The sequence below is a fragment of the Nerophis lumbriciformis genome, linkage group LG24, assembly GCF_033978685.3.
Source record: "Nerophis lumbriciformis linkage group LG24, RoL_Nlum_v2.1, whole genome shotgun sequence".
Lineage (NCBI taxonomy): Eukaryota > Metazoa > Chordata > Actinopteri > Syngnathiformes > Syngnathidae > Nerophis > Nerophis lumbriciformis.
The window spans coordinates 6264493-6282585 of record NC_084571.2 but is presented as its reverse complement, the minus strand read 5'-3'; the positions used below and the strand labels follow the sequence as shown (position 1 = coordinate 6282585).

General features: G+C 37.8%; 1 protein-coding gene across 1 annotated transcript in view; it reads left to right on the top strand.

Moving 5' to 3' along the window:
• Positions 1-694: 694 nt before the first annotated feature.
• Positions 695-18093, top strand: part of cacng2a (calcium channel, voltage-dependent, gamma subunit 2a) — a 120575-nt gene continuing 103176 nt past the window's right edge. The window contains exon 1 of the mRNA XM_061981420.2: positions 695-1619. Coding sequence (XP_061837404.1) covers positions 1394-1619 — 226 coding nt within the window. The 5' untranslated portion in view covers positions 695-1393. The remainder of the gene's footprint in view (positions 1620-18093) is intronic.

Below are 18093 nucleotides of genomic sequence, written 5' to 3'. Positions count from 1 at the left end.
CCCCCACTCGTGAACAAGACTCCGAGGTACTTGAACTCCTCCACTTGGGGCAAGATCTCCTCCCCAACCCGGAGATGGCACTCCACCCTTTTCCGGGAGAGAACCATGGACTCGGATTCATTGGTAAATTAGTAATTCAGTGTCAAAAAAGCTTTTGTAATAAAGACACAAAATAACCTCCAAAAAAATGATGCTTAAGGCCCCAACAGGACCTACATTTCTTCACTATTTCATGACTGTCTGGCTGTGATGACGACATTTGTCCAGCAGAGAGCGATAGAGTTCAACTAAAGAGGGCGCTGTCCTTTCAGCACCATACGAACTAATTTGTGGAGTTTGGACATCGCCGCACATGACTGATGGATGTTTTCTCTTCCAGGTCCTCATCAGTTGAGGTCACGTGATCCGGATGTCTCCACGAAGCTTAGCTTTGAATTGAAATGTTACAAATAGACTAAAAAAATAAAATTAAAATAAAAACCCTTCCTATGATATCAATTAGACGCGGGGAAATGCGCCAATCTCAACTATGGTCGGCAGAAGAGGAGCCCCCCCCCCCGCCCCCTTCAGCCCCGCCCCCTCGGCTCTCACCAAGCCAATTAAAAATGTTGAACATTTTGCCAGCAGAGATCCTCCATTGCTGCAGCGGAGGCGCGCGCACGCGCCGTGGCCCCTCTTTTAAAGCAGGCTGCAGAGTGGCCAGATGTATGTGTAGATGTAGATATGCTCCACATGCATCTCCATGCTGACAGCCTCTAACGCGGCAGCTGCAGCAGAAAGAAGAAGAAGAGGAGGGAGGGAACCAGAAGGGCTTCATCAACACTGGCGGGAACCTCCTGGCGGCTTCGTGGATATTCCCGCGGCGACCACAGCCTCACTGGCGGGAAACGACGAGAAGGAGGAGAAGAAGAAGAAGACGCGCCGACTCCTCGTCCTCCTCCTGGCCGCTCCATGTCGAGTGATGGTCGGCCGGCCTTGCTGGAAGCCCCCCGCTGCCTGTGGTTCGTCGACGAGGGACGCAGACCCCCACTCCCGGCGGAAATCTAGCGGCAGCAGAGACCCTTATGGAAAGTGGGGATCAGAATTTTAGAAAGAAGGGGGAAAAAAGCCTAACGCTTTATTTTTTGGTTTTGTAGTGAAATTGTCATTTTGTCCCGCCTGGACTTGAGAGATTTATTATCTGCAAAGGAAGATCGGATTCTTCTTCATCCTCCTCCTCCTCCTCCTCGGTGCTCCTCATCCCGACGCCACCATCAGGCTCCTGGCGCCTCCTCCTCCTCCTCCTCCCCCCTCCTGGCGCTCCGCGTTGGCCCGCTTTTTCGCCCTGTTGTGGTCCCGCAAATTTTCAAATATTTACTTCCTGTACATCAAACGGAAAGGGGGTCCCCCTTTCATGGAGTGCGGCAACATGGGTCTGTTCGACCGCGGCGTGCAGATGCTGCTGACCACGGTGGGCGCCTTCGCGGCCTTCAGCCTCATGACCATCGCGGTGGGCACGGACTACTGGCTCTACTCCCGCGGGGTCTGCAGGAGCAAGTCCATGAGCGACAACGAGACCAGCAAGAAGAACGAGGAGGTCATGACTCACTCGGGCCTGTGGAGGACCTGCTGCCTGGAAGGTAAGACCCCCAATACTCCTTCATCTGACTGGGAATCATACATCTCCATCTTTATTTCATTATGACAACTTCTTCCAACACCCGGGGGGGGGGGGACTAAAGTGCGGCCCGGGGGCCATTAGTGGCCCATAAGATCATTTTTTAACGGTTCGCGGCAAAGTGGTTAGCATTTTAATATCAGCATGCTTGTTTGTTTTTTTGGCAAATTTTACCTCAGTGTCAAATAGTTTTACGCGACAAGTTGTACCTGTTAGCATGCTAACATTAGCATGCAAGCTAAATTTGTACTGCAGTCATATTTTGGTACTTGATGCATGCTAACGTTAGCAGGGTAGATATTTATACACCTCAGTGTCGTATATTTTGGTGTTTCACTAATGTTCACTGTTGTTAGCATAGTACTGTTAGCATGCTAGGTTTTATTTTGTTTTTGTTTTTTGTTGTGTTTTTTTAGCTCAATTTGCACCATTTTTTAATGTCAGCGACTGGGCTCAATTATGTCCGCGGCAAAGTGGTTAGCATTTTAATATCAGCATGCTTGTTTGTTTTTTTGGCAAATTTTACCTCAGTGTCAAATAGTTTTACGTGACAAGTTGTACCTGTTAGCATGCTAACATTAGCATGCAAGCTTTATTTAGCTAAATTTGTACTGCAGTCATATTTTGGTACTTGATGCATGCTAACGAATGCACAGTAGATATTTATACACCTCAGTGTCGTATATTTTGGTGTTTCACTAATGTTCACTGTTGTTAGCATAGTACTGTTAGCATGCTAGGTTTTATTTTGTTTTTGTTTTTTGTTGTTTTTTTTTAGCTCAATTTGCACCATTTTTTAATGTCAGCGACTGGGCTCAATTATGTCCGCGGCAAAGTGGTTAGCATTTTAATATCAGCATGCTTGGTTTTTTTTTGGCAAATTTTACCTCAGTGACAAATAGTTTTACGTGACAAGTTGTACCTGTTAGCATGCTAACATTAGCATGCAAGCTTTATTTAGCTAAATTTGTACTGCAGTCATATTTTGGTACTTGATGCATGCTAACGTTAGCAGGGTAGATATTTATACACCTCAGTGTCGTATATTTTGGTGTTTCACTAATGTTCACTGTTGTTAGCATAGTACTGTTAGCATGCTAGGTTTTATTTTGTTTTTGTTTTTTGTTGTTTGTTTTTTTAGCTCAATTTGCACCATTTTTTAATGTCAGCGACTGGGCTCAATTATGTCCGCGGCAAAGTGGTTAGCATTTTAATATCAGCATGCTTGGGTTTTTTTTGGCAAATTTTACCTCAGTGACAAATAGTTTACGTGACAAGTTGTACCTGTTAGCATGCTAACATTATCATGAAAGCTTTATTCAGCTAAATTTGTACTGCAGTCATATTTTGGTACTTTATGCATGCTAACGAATGCACGGTAGATATTTATACACCTCAGCGTCATATATTTAGGTGTTTCACTAATGTTCACTTTTGTTAGCATAGTACTGTTAGCATGCTAGCTTTTAAAAAAAAAATTTTTAGCTCAATTTGCACCATTTTTTAATGTCAGCGACTGGGCTCAATTATGTCCGCGGCAAAGTGGTTAGCATTTTAATATCAGCATGCTTGTTTTTTCCCCCGCAAATTTTACCTCAGTGTCAAATAGTTTACGTGACAAAATTGTACCTGTTAGCATGCTAACATTAGCATGAAAGCTTTTATATTTTGGTACTTGACACATGCTAACATTAACATGCTCGATAGTTATACACCTCAGTGTCGTGTATTTTGGTATTTCACTAATGTTCATTGTTGTTAGCATAGTACTGTTAGCATGCTAGCTTTTTAAGAAAAAATGTTTTAGCTCAATTTGCACCATTTTTTAATGTCAACGACTGGGCTCAATTATGTCCGCGGCAAAGTGGTTAGCATTTTAATATCAGCATGCTTGTTTTTTTTTTGGCAAATTTTACCTCAGTGACAAATAGTTTACGTGACAAGTTGTACCTGTTAGCATGCTAACATTATCATGAAAGCTTTATTCAGCTAAATTTGTACTGCAGTCATATTTTGGTACTTGATGCATGCTAACGTTAGCAGGGTAGATATTTATACACCTCAGTGTCGTATATTTTGGTGTTTCACTAATGTTCACTGTTGTTAGCATAGTACTGTTAGCATGCTAGGTTTTATTTTGTTTTTGTTTTTTGTTGTTTTTTTTTAGCTCAATTTGCACCATTTTTTAATGTCAGCGACTGGGCTCAATTATGTCCGCGGCAAAGTGGTTAGCATTTTAATATCAGCATGCTTGTTTTTTTTTTGGCAAATTTTACCTCAGTGACAAATAGTTTACGTGACAAGTTGTACCTGTTAGCATGCTAACATTATCATGAAAGCTTTATTCAGCTAAATTTGTACTGCAGTCATATTTTGGTACTTTATGCATGCTAACGAATGCACGGTAGATATTTATACACCTCAGCGTCATATATTTAGGTGTTTCACTAATGTTCACTTTTGTTAGCATAGTACTGTTAGCATGCTAGCTTTTAAAAAAATTTTTTTAGCTCAATTTGCACCATTTTTTAATGTCAGCGACTGGGCTCAATTATGTCCGCGGCAAAGTGGGTAGCATTTTAATATCAGCATGCTTGTTTTTTCCCCCGCAAATTTTACCTCAGTGTCAAATAGTTTACGTGACAAAATTGTACCTGTTAGCATGCTAACATTAGCATGAAAGCTTTTATATTTTGGTACTTGACACATGCTAACATTAACATGCTCGATAGTTATACACCTCAGTGTCGTGTATTTTGGTATTTCACTAATGTTCATTGTTGTTAGCATAGTACTGTTAGCATGCTAGCTTTTTAAGAAAAAATGTTTTAGCTCAATTTGCACCATTTTTTAATGTCAACGACTGGGCTCAATTATGTCCGCGGCAAAGTGGTTAGCATTTTAATATCAGCATGCTTGTTTTTCTTTTGGCAAATTTTACCTCAGTGACAAATAGTTTACGTGACAAGTTGTACCTGTTAGCATGCTAACATTATCATGAAAGCTTTATTCAGCTAAATTTGTACTGCAGTCATATTTTGGTACTTTATGCATGCTAACGAATGCACGGTAGATATTTATACACCTCAGCGTCATATATTTTGGTGTTTCACTAATGTTCACTTTTGTTAGCGTAGTACTGTTAGCATGCTAGCTTTTAAAAAAAATTTTTTAGCTCAATTTGCACCATTTTTTAATGTCAGCGACTGGGCTCAATTATGTCCGCGGCAAAGTGGTTAGCATTTTAATATCAGCATGCTTGTTTTTTCCCCCGCAAATTTTACCTCAGTGTCAAATAGTTTACGTGACAAAATTGTACCTGTTAGCATGCTAACATTAGCATTAAAGCTTTTATATTTTGGTACTTGACACATGCTAACATTAACATGCTCGATAGTTATACACCTCAGTGTCGTGTATTTTGGTATTTCACTAATGTTCATTGTTGTTAGCATAGTACTGTTAGCATGCTAGCTTTTTAAGAAAAAATGTTTTAGCTCAATTTGCACCATTTTTTAATGTCAACGACTGGGCTCAATTATGTCCGCGGCAAAGTGGTTAGCATTTTAATATCAGCATGCTTGTTTTTTTTTTGGCAAATTTTACCTCAGTGACAAATAGTTTACGTGACAAGTTGTACCTGTTAGCATGCTAACATTATCATGAAAGCTTTATTCAGCTAAATTTGTACTGCAGTCATATTTTGGTACTTTATGCATGCTAACGAATGCACGGTAGATATTTATACACCTCAGCGTCATATATTTAGGTGTTTCACTAATGTTCACTTTTGTTAGCATAGTACTGTTAGCATGCTAGCTTTAAAAAAAAATTTTTTAGCTCAATTTGCACCATTTTTTAATGTCAGCGACTGGGCTCAATTATGTCCGCGGCAAAGTGGGTAGCATTTTAATATCAGCATGCTTGTTTTTTCCCCCGCAAATTTTACCTCAGTGTCAAATAGTTTACGTGACAAAATTGTACCTGTTAGCATGCTAACATTAGCATGAAAGCTTTTATATTTTGGTACTTGACACATGCTAACATTAACATGCTCGATAGTTATACACCTCAGTGTCGTGTATTTTGGTATTTCACTAATGTTCATTGTTGTTAGCATAGTACTGTTAGCATGCTAGCTTTTTAAGAAAAAATGTTTTAGCTCAATTTGCACCATTTTTTAATGTCAGCGACTGGGCTCAATTATGTCCGCGGCAAAGTGGTTAGCATTTTAATATCAGCATGCTTGTTTTTTTTTTGGCAAATTTTACCTCAGTGACAAATAGTTTACGTGACAAGTTGTACCTGTTAGCATGCTAACATTATCATGAAAGCTTTATTCAGCTAAATTTGTACTGCAGTCATATTTTGGTACTTTATGCATGCTAACGAATGCACGGTAGATATTTATACACCTCAGCGTCATATATTTAGGTGTTTCACTAATGTTCACTTTTGTTAGCATAGTACTGTTAGCATGCTAGCTTTAAAAAAATTTTTTTTAGCTCAATTTGCACCATTTTTTAATGTCAGCGACTGGGCTCAATTATGTCCGCGGCAAAGTGGTTAGCATTTTAATATCAGCATGCTTGTTTTTCCCCCCGCAAATTTTACCTCAGTGTCAAATAGTTTACGTGACAAAATTGTACCTGTTAGCATGCTAACATTAGCATGAAAGCTTTTATATTTTGGTACTTGACACATGCTAACATTAACATGCTCGATAGTTATACACCTCAGTGTCGTGTATTTTGGTATTTCACTAATGTTCATTGTTGTTAGCATAGTACTGTTAGCATGCTAGCTTTTTAAGAAAAAATGTTTTAGCTCAATTTGCACCATTTTTTAATGTCAACGACTGGGCTCAATTATGTCCGCGGCAAAGTGGTTAGCATTTTAATATCAGCATGCTTGTTTTTTTTTTGGCAAATTTTACCTCAGTGACAAATAGTTTACGTGACAAGTTGTACCTGTTAGCATGCTAACATTATCATGAAAGCTTTATTCAGCTAAATTTGTACTGCAGTCATATTTTGGTACTTTATGCATGCTAACGAATGCACGGTAGATATTTATACACCTCAGCGTCATATATTTTGGTGTTTCACTAATGTTCACTTTTGTTAGCATAGTACTGTTAGCATGCTAGCTTTAAAAAAAAATTTTTTTAGCTCAATTTGCACCATTTCTTTATGTCAGCGACTGGGCTCAATTATGTCCGCGGCAAAGTGGTTAGCATTTTAATATCAGCATGCTTGTTTTTCCCCCCGCAAATTTTACCTCAGTGTCAAATAGTTTACGTGACAAAATTGTACCTGTTAGCATGCTAACATTAGCATGAAAGCTTTTATATTTTGGTACTTGACACATGCTAACATTAACATGCTCGATAGTCATACACCTCAGTGTCGTGTATTTTGGTATTTCACTAATGTTCATTGTTGTTAGCATAGTACTGTTAGCATGCTAGCTTTTTTGAAAAAATGTTTTAGCTCAATTTGCACCATTTTTTAATGTCAACGACTGGGCTCAATTATGTCCGCGGCAAAGTGGTTAGCATTTTAATATCAGCATGCTTGGGTTTTTTTTGGCAAATTTTACCTCAGTGTCAAATAGTTTTACGTGACAAGTTGTACCTGTTAGCATGCTAACATTAGCATGAAAGCTTTATTTAGCTAAATTTGTACTGCAGTCATATTTTGGTACTTGATGCATGCTAACGTTAGCAGGGTAGATATTTATACACCTCAGTGTCATATATTTTGGTGTTTCACTAATGTTCACTGTTGTTAGCATAGTACTGTTAGCATGCTAGCTTTTTTTTTTTTTTAGCTCAATTTGCACCATTTTTTAATGTCAACAACTGGGCTCAATTATATCCGCGGCAAAGTGGTTAGCATTTTAATATCAGCATGCTTGTTTTTTTTTTTGGCAAATTTTACCTCAGTGTCAAATAGTTTTACGTGACAAGTTGTACCTGTTAGCATGCTAACATTAGCAAGAAAACTTTATTCAGCTAAATTTGTACTGCAGTCATATTTTGGTACTTGATGCATGCTAATGTTAGCAGGGTAGATATTTATACACCTCAGCATCATCTATTTTGGTGTTTCACTAATGTTCACTTTTGTTAGCATAGTACTGTTAGCATGCTAGCTTTTATTTATTTATTTTTTTTAGCTCAATTTGCACCATTTTTTAATGTCAGCGACTGGGCTCAATTATGTCCGTGGCAAAGTGGTTAGCATTTTAATATCAGCATGCTGGCTTTTTTGGCAAATTTTACCTCAGTGTCAAATAGTTTACGGGACAAATTGTACCTTTTAGCATGCTAACATTAGCATGAAAGCTTTTATATTTTGGTACTTGACACATGCTAACATTACCATGCTCGATAGTTATACACCTCAGTGTCATATATTTTGGTATTTCACTAATATTCATTGTTGTTAGCATGCCAGCTTTTTAAGAAAAAATGTTTTAGCTCAATTTGCACCATTTTTTAATGTCAGCGACTGGGCTCAATTATGTCCGTGGCAAAGTGGTTAGCATTTTGATATCGGCATGCTGGCTTTTTTGGCAAAATTTTGCCTCAGTGTCAAATAGTTTACGGGACAAATTGTACCTTTTAGCATGCTAGCATTAGCATGAAAGCTTTTATATTTTGGTACTTGACACATGCTAACAATAACATGCTATCTATTTATACACCTCAGTGTCATATATTTTGGTATTTCACTAATGTTCGATTCGCTGTACGCATGCTATTGTTAGCATAGTACTGTTAGCATGCTAGCTTCTGTTTTTTCCCCCCTCATTTTGCACCATATTTTTAAGTCAGTGATTGGGCTCATTTATGTCAGCGACTGGGCTCATTTATGTCAGAGGCAAAGTGGTTAGCATTCTAATATCAGCATGCTGGCTTTTTTTGGCTAATTTTACCTCAGTGTCAAATAGTTTACGTGACAAATTGTACCTGTTAGCATGCTAACATTAGTATGCAAGTTTTATTTAACTAAATTTGTACTGTAGGTATACACCTCAGTCATATTTTGGTACTTGATGCATGCTAACATTAGCAGGTTAGATATTTATACACCTCAGTGTCGTATATTTTGGTATTTCACTGTTGTTAGCATATTACTGTTAGCATGCTAGCTTTTTTTTTTTTTTTTTTTTTTTTTTTTTTTTTTTTAGCCCAATTTGCACCATTTTTTAATGTCAGCGATTGGGCTCATTTATATCAGCGACTGGGCTCAATTATGTCCGCGGCAAAGTCGTTAGCATTTTTAATATCAGCATGCTTGTTTTTTTTTTAGCAAATTTTACCTCAGTGTCAAATAGTTTACGTGACAAATTGTACCTGTTAGCATGCTAACATTAGCATGAAAGCTTTATTTAGCTAAATTTGTACTGTAGGTATACTTTTGGTACTTGATGCATGCTAACGTTAGCAGGTAGCATTTTAATACATTTTTCAGGTACAGACCTCACAGAATATTATATTTTGGTACTTGACACATGTTAACAATAACATGCTAGATATTTATACACCTCAGTGTCATATGTTTTGATATTTCACTAATGTTCGCTGTACGCATGCTATTGTTAGCATAGTACTTTTAGCATGCTAGCTTCTGTTTTTTCCCCCTCATTTTGCACCAATTGTTTAGGTCAGTGACTAATTTTTGTATTTATTTATTTATTTTTTTGTCCAACTATATGATTTGCTTCTCAGGCAAATCATATAGTTGATGTAGATGCCCATATTGGTTGTTCAGATTGAGCCCAATTTATAATTTCCTGTTATACAGTATGCCAGGCAGTCTTGCATTAAAGGAGGACTATGTTATTGTTTACTTTATTACTCTAGTATACTGTGGACTGAAACTGTGCGCCTTCATTGTTTTTGTAGCTGTTGTTTTGAGGCTTGTTTAAAAAAAAAAAAAAATGCACTCTGTGAAAGTCAAAGTATAGTACTTCCCATAGTTGTAGAGGGTATCAGGATTATCTCAGGGAGAGCATGTCCCAAATTCCAAGCTGCTGTTTTGAGGCATGTTAAAAAAAATAATGCACTTTGTGACTTCAATAATAAATATGGCAGTGCCATGTTGGCACTTTTTTTCCATAACTTGAGTTGATTTATTTTGGAAAATCTTGTTACATTGTTTAATGCATCCAGCGGGGCATCACAACAAAATTAGGTATAACAATGTGTTAATTCCACGACTGTATATATCGGTATCGGTTGATATCGGAATTGGTAATTAAGAGTTGGACAATATCAGAATATCGGATATCGGCAAAAAAGCCATTATCGGACATCTCTAATGTGAAGTTCATATTTTGTCTCATTATTTAGTTGTACATGTCCCTGTTGTTTAGCAATGTTTGATAGCGATATCAAGATTCAGTGTCAGAGTGATTTATTCATCTAGTTTATTAATAATATTAAGGACGTTTTCTTGATGCTAACAAATATCGCTAAACACGCTATAATGTGGTCATCCATGTCGAATAAAGCACTTGGCTTTCCCGCACAACAACACCACCTAAGCTTTTAGTTTCTGTTACGAAAATAGACAACAAAAATACGGTGGATTGTACCAACAATCACAATATTTATTACTAGGACTTAACATAACGTTAGTTTATTTGCACAAGTAGGTTTTTGTAGTCAAATTTAGGCATAGCAACCACAAAACAACCCAATGCCATCTCTTATCCTTTCCTATGTTTAGTTCTGCTCTCAAACACTACTAATATAGTAGATAATAAACTTGATTGCATCACAGAAAGTTTCTCAAACTAATCAAATGTTAAAACAGACTGTCAGGTTCAAACACTGATGACATCTATTAAACAAACAAAGAAGCAAGGAATCAAACAGAGACAGAATTAAATTTGGCTCAATTGAGGAGAAACGTCTGGGCTGTACTCTTGGACAAGTCTCCACCACGCTCTGACAAAAGATTGTACGCCTCCTCTTTTATTTGGACTTTCCCTGATTACATGGCAACAGCTGTTTCTAAGGGAGGGCGGGTCGTAAACAGCCATTGCCTTTGGCTACAAAATAGTTCAAAGAAAAGGTTGTAAAATAGTTCAAAGAAAAGGTCCCTGGACGGAGGTCAGGCCCTGCCTCTTCTCCGCTTTGTAGATCTCGGTTAAAGACAAAATCTTTCTGTGGATTACAATACATCAAAGAAAACCGACGCCTTCATGTCGCTTCCCATCCTACACAGTGGAGTTTTAAAAGCCTTTTGCTTGGTAGGATCAAAGACAGCTTTTGTCCTCTCGCCGGGAACACATGGCAACACAAAGTTTTGTGATAACTTAGATACAATTATTCTGACCCAGACATTTTACAAAGTGATCACTGCAGACACGTGCATGGTACGATTGTATTCCACAAGATGACAAAAGTGATATTTTTAAGAGTCATTTCCTTCCACGCACTTTTGTTTCCCCCTGAATTTATTACCTTTATGAACCACTTCTTTCGGGACTTTATGAAAACTCTTTTTTATCTCTCTATTTGAATGACGGGAACACCCAAAAACAGAACGACAATACAGCATTTTTTGCTCCAACTCTCACTTGTTTTAATGCAACACAAGCTGCTTGACCATGGTATCAGTTAAGCCGCCAAGAAGAAAAACGGATGTGACGTCATATACAACCCTGCTATAGTACTGCTTTTGAAGGTAAAATCTACCAAAATGGCCCCCGCATCCTTTGATTTGTTAGTTTGTGGCCCTCAGTGGTAAAGTTTGGGGACCCCTGCTTTATAGTGTTGGGCTGATCGATAGTGAAATATCGACACCAGATCTTTATGCTCTCATGTTGATCTTCAAATAAGAAAAACAATACTTTGATACTTTAGTAATTAGGGATTATATATATTATGAACAAGAACACAATGGAAAGTAAGTACATTAACGAAATATTGTTATGTTTAATATGACACTACACGCCACCCTGAAATCAATCTTTATTTTTTTATCTGTATGTGTCGATATTTTAATAATAATAATAATAATAATAATAATAATAATAATGTATAAGATTTATATAATACTAGAGTGTGACACTTTGGGCACTTGACGAATCAATCTAATTCCGATCCGTGTTATTTGCTATAATAATTCTAATGAGGCTTTTTCAAATCAGGTTAGAAAAGCTCCTTCTGGTTCCATTAAGATGACATGAAAAACATATTTTTTTAAAAAGTGATTCTTGGGAAAAAATAATAAAAATCTATTCTTTTATTTTTTTAATCATTTAAAAAATTATGAATAAATTAAGAATAGGGATGAATAAGAATTGCATTTTGGATGTGAATCGATTTTTTTGTGTGCCCTTATTTATCATAATTAGATCATTCTTCAATATAAATTGTATTTAAAAAAACAAAAAAAACAATTACTAGGTATAAAAGTACTAAAAATTGCAATAAAAATTTAATTGTATGTATAAAAACAATTGATAGTTATTAAAATACACACAAGTACCAAATATTAGTACCGATATTGATTCCAAGGTACCGGGAATCGGTACCGTATCGGTTCAAATGTGAACGATACCTATCCATAGTAATCGATCCTAAATTATTATGGTCTTTAAAAAAATGTGACTTGTTGAATCTTGCTGGGACCTTGTTTAGGTGAAATTATTTTTATACTTTCCTCATCAAACTGGAATTTAATTTGATGTATTAAAATAATTTCATGGGTAAATAGTTTGTGAGATATTAAAATATTTTTTTAGTTAAAAAAACAACAAATTCAACAAAATTCAAAACATAAATGAACATATTTTCCTGTGCGGTCAGAATTTAAATCCTGCATTCCACTACAGGACTTTGTGAATGTTAAGGGGAATTTACCATTATATTCTTATCAGTGACAGAGCAGGAAAGGGCTAGGAATAAAAATGTTCTATGAAGTAAAGTGTCATTTTTTGACATCTTACATGCGCTTCTTCCCATGAAACGGGGCCCCCCCATGGATCACGGGGCCCTACGCCGAGCACTTGATCTGCGTTTAGGGAGGGGCCCCGCTATCATTATGCTCCCTGGTTTTAAGGACACAGTTGGGTTCATTTTGGGTACAAAATACAAAACTTTTAACTTTTGTGTAGACATAAAAAATGTAATTTAAATGCTAAATTGAGGCCCAGCATAGTTTTGTTCAGTGTCCTCCCACCCCCATAAAAATATTTTACTTATTTGAAACAATTTTTTATTTTATTTGAGCCAGCGCCCCCCGCGACCCCAAAAGGGAATAAGCGGTAGCAAATGGATGGATGGATGGAGTCAGACTTGAACTTAAATAGGTGCATGTTTTGGACCCGCTTCACAAAACAAACCATGTAAATATGTCTCGCTGTGACAAAGTCAAGGGGATTTTGCCATCATATTGTTATTTGTGACGGAGCAGGAAGGGGCTAGGAATTTTTTTGTGGTCAAATTTCACACAAAGCTCACTTTCATTTAATAACTGACATTTTACATGCGCCTCTTCTTGTAGAATGGATTACACACAGCCCGTGATCTGCGTATAAAGAGGGGCGGCCCTGTAAAATGGCTCATAAAATATAAAAGACTAACTACAGAAGAGGGTTTTCGAGCATAGGTTCCTCCTTGGCATGATTGCTAGCCAAATGAATATACAAATAGTTTGTAAATATACAGTACATGTCCTGCTTTATGTTTGCATTTGTAGTCCTTGTTGCAACATTTCCACTAGCGTCCTTTCAAGAAGTAACACTCTGGACAAAGTATATGAATGAAAGTGAAAGTAACCCACCTTTTTTAGGCCTGGATGACCTTTAACCCTGAAGAGGAAGTTGTCTATCATGATTGATGATTGACTCGGTCCCCGGTCTCGTCTATTTCCAGATTGTCTCTGAAAATGAGAGAAGCTTCGCACTCGCATGACGAATAAAACTTCTCTGACAGAGTGTGTGTGTGTGTGTGTGTGTGTGTGTGTGTGTGTGTGTGTGTGTGTGTGTGTGTGTGTGTGTGTGTGTGTGTGCGTGCGCATTGTGCTCATAAGCAGGACAACAGGAAGTTACCAAAAGAGAGATGACTGACCCAACCTACACCGATATACTCTTTCAGTCTAACTATTTGACTGTTTGTACTTCTTCTCTTCAAAGTCAACGCTCGGCATAAAAATAACTACAAAAAAAACACCTCCAAAATGTTGAGAAAAGAGCAAAAATATGTATAAAGTAAGGAGAAAAATATTTCTTTTTATACATTGTAAATACAAATAATAATACACAAAATATATAAAAAATATTTAAAAAATTATATATATATATATATATGTATATATGTGTATATATGTATATATATGTATATGTATATGTATATATATATGTATATATGTATATATGTATATGTATATATATATATGTATATATATATATATATATATATATATATATATATGAGTATATATATATATATGTGTATATATATATATATATATATATATATATATATGTATATATATGTATATATGTATATATATATGTATGTATATATATGTATGTATGTATCAGTGACGTGCGATGAGGTTCAAGGCTGGTGAGGCACTGACTTCATCACAGTCAGATTTACAAACATATGAATCCTAAAGAGTATCTTATTCACCATTTGATTGGTTGTGTTCAAAAGCTCATACCAGCATTCTTCCCTGCTTGGCACTCAGCATCAAGGGGTTGGAATTGGGGGTTAAATCACCAAAAATTATTCCCGGGCGCGGCGCCGCTGCTGCCCACTGCTCCCCTCACCTCCCAGGGGGTGAGCAGGGGGATGGGTCGAATGCAGAGGACACATTTCACCACACCTAGTGTGTGTGTGACAATCATTGGTATTTTAACTTAACTTTAACTTTACACATACAAACTGTAGCACACAAAAAAGCACATTTAATTAAAAAAACATTATTATGGTCTTACCTTTACTTATAAATGAAGTCCATGCGCAGCTCCTTCTGAACAAAAGCATCGATAACTTGTTTATAGAAGTCTTTCTTATCTTTCTTCAGTTTTAAAAGTCTCTCTGTCTCGATGGGGATCTTCCTTTAATTATTACCTCCTGCTTCGATTGAAAGTCCAGTTTAGAAAACTGTTTTATTTTAGATATGTAATCCTCCATGTTAAAAGTCCAGGCAAGAGGAAAAAATAAACGATCGCTGCTAACTGTTGCTGCTTGTTGTCACTTATTCTGCAGCCGAGTAGTCGCAGAAATGCTCCCTGGGATGACTACCGCCCTCTACCACCAGGAGGCGGGATTACTGCGAGCCTCACACAGTGCGTCTTCGCAGCAGTTTTATGATTGCTCAGCACAAGAAATATGTTACACACATACAGTTGTTGACAAAATACACTGTACATTATATACCTCAGCTAACTAAACTATGGAAATGTATAATATAATTCATACAGCAATACGGTCTCACTGCACAGCAGGCCAGCAGTTAGCCGAGTCATTGTGCAATCCATGTTGAGGCTCAACTCAGTGACGTGCCTCAACTGGCTGCTGATCACCGCACCGTCTCTTCTCAGTATTTGAACGGCAAATGTGAAAATTCAGCGATTTTGAATAAAAAATAATCTAAAACTGGTGAAGATAAATGGAAAATAACTTTAGAGTATAATCACTGCATACATATAACAATTACATTTTTTTTTTTCTTTTTACATTTTTTTTCTTTCCATGATGGCCCCGCCTCACCTGCCTCCAGTGACTGCACGTCACTGGTATGTATATATATATATGTATGTATATGTGCATGTATATATATATGTATATGTATATATATATATGTATATATATATATATATGTGTGTATATATATATGTATATGTATATGTATATATATGTATATATATATATATGTGTATATATATATATATATATATATATATATATATATATATATATATATATATATATATATATATATATATATATATATATAAATATATATATATATATATATATATATATATATATATATATATATATATAAATTCTAAATACTTTTCAGCTTATTGGATTTAAGTTTATTTACAAAATTAAAAAAAATGTCCCCCAACATTTTAATTTGTGCCACGCCCTCTCAAAAGCGCAGGAAAGACATTCCTCAACTGTGAAATAACATAATAGTAATGCATTTGTCTGAAAGGAATATTGCAAATGGTCTGTTCCAGGGTCAAACTGTGGCCATCATGTGGAAAGACTGCAGCTTGTAAATGTGAGACAACTTTGGTTGTTTCTCACACTTGTGTTCAGTATGAAGTGTTCCACTTCTCTCCAACCATCCTCATGGAGAGAGGGATCACTCTGACCAATATCTGGTGGCTCTGAAGAAGATCTTTGGATGTATCACTGGGCTCAATTATGTCAGCGACTGGGCTCGTTTATATCAGCGACTGGGTTTGTTTATATAAGCGACTGGGCTCGTTTATATCAGCGACTGGGTTTGTTTATATAAGCGACTGGGCTCGTTTAAGTCAGCGACTAGGCTCAATTATGTCAGCGACTAGGCTCAATTATGTCAGCGACTGGGCTCGTTTAAGTCAGCGACTAGGCTCAATTATGTCCGCGACTAGGCTCAATTATGTCAGCGACTGGGCTCGTTTATGTCAGCGACTGGGCTCAATTATGTCAGCGACTGGGCTCGTTTATGTCAGCAACTGGGCTCATTTATGTCAGCGACTGGGCTCGTTTATGTCAGCGACTGGGCTCGTTTATGTCAGCGACTGGGCTCGTTTATATCAGCGACTGGGTTTGTTTATATAAGCGACTGGGCTCGTTTAAGTCAGCGACTAGGCTCAATTATGTCAGCGACTAGGCTCAATTATGTCAGCGACTGGGCTCGTTTATGTCAGCGACTGGTCTCAATTATGTCAGCGACTGGGCTCGTTTATGTCAGTGACTGGGCTCAATTATGTCTGCGACTAGGCTCAATTATGTCAGCGACTGGGCTCGTTTATGTCAGCGAATGGGCTCATTTATGTCAGTGACTGGGCTCGTTTATGTCAGCAACTGGGCTCAATTATGTCAGCGACTGGGCTCGTTTATGTCAGCAACTGGGCTCATTTATGTCAGCGACTGGGCTCGTTTATATCAGCGACTGGGTTTGTTTATATAAGCGACTGGACTCGTTTAAGTCAGCGACTAGGCTCAATTATGTCAGCGACTAGGCTCAATTATGTCAGCGACTGGGCTCGTTTATGTTAGCGACTGGGCTCAATTATGTCAGCAATTCAATTATGTCAGCAACTGGGCTCGTTTATGTCAGCGAATGGGCTCATTTATGTCAGTGACTGGGCTCGTTTATGTCAGCAACTGGGCTCATTTATGTCAGCGACTGGGCTTGTTTATATCAGCGACTGGGCTCATTTATGTCAGTGACAAGGCTCAATTATGTCAGCGATTGGGCTCATTTATGTCAGCGATTGGGCTTGTTTTAGTCGGTGACTGGGCTCATTTATGTCAGTGACTGGGCTCAGTTATGTCAGTGACAGAGCTCAATTATGTCAGCGATTGGACTTGTTTATGTCAGTGACTGGGCTCAATTATGTCAGCGACTGGGCTTGTTTATATCAGCGACTGCGCTCATTTATGTCAGCGACTGGGCTTGTTTATGTCAGCAACTGGGCTCAATTATGTTAGCAACTGGGTTCAATTATGTCAGCGACTGGGCTCATTTATGTCAATGACAGGGCTCAATTATGTCAAAAACTGGGCTCGTTTATGTCAGCGACTGGGCTCAATTATGTCAAAAACTGGGCTCATTTATGTCAGCGATTGGGCTCAATTATGTCAGCCATTAGGCCCGTTTATGTCAGCGACTGGGCTCGTTTATGTCAGCGATTGGGCTCAATTATGTCAGCGATTAGGCTTGTTTATATCAGCGATTGGGCTTGTTAATGTCAGCGACTGGGCTCAATTATATCAGCGACTGGGCTCATTTATGTCAGCGACTAGGCTCAATTATGTCAGCGATTGGGCTCGTTTATGTCAGCGACTAAGCTCATTTATGTCAGCAATTGGGCTCAATTTTGTCAGCGACTGGGCTCAATTATGTCTGCGATTGGGCTCAATTATGTCTGCGATTGGGCTCAATTATGTCAGCGATTGGGCTCGTTTATGTCAGTGATTGGGCTCGATTGTGTCAGCGATTTGGTTCGTTTATTTCAGCAACCGGGCTCAATTATGTCAGTGATTGGGCTCATTTTTGTCAGCGACTGGTCTCAATTATGTCAGCGACTGGGCTCAATTATGTCAGCGATTGGGCTCGTTTATGTCAGTGACTGGGCTCAATTATGTCAAAAACTGGGCTCATTTATGTCAGCGATTGGGCTCAATTATGTCAGCCATTAGGCTCGTTTATGTCAGCGACTGGGCTCGTTTA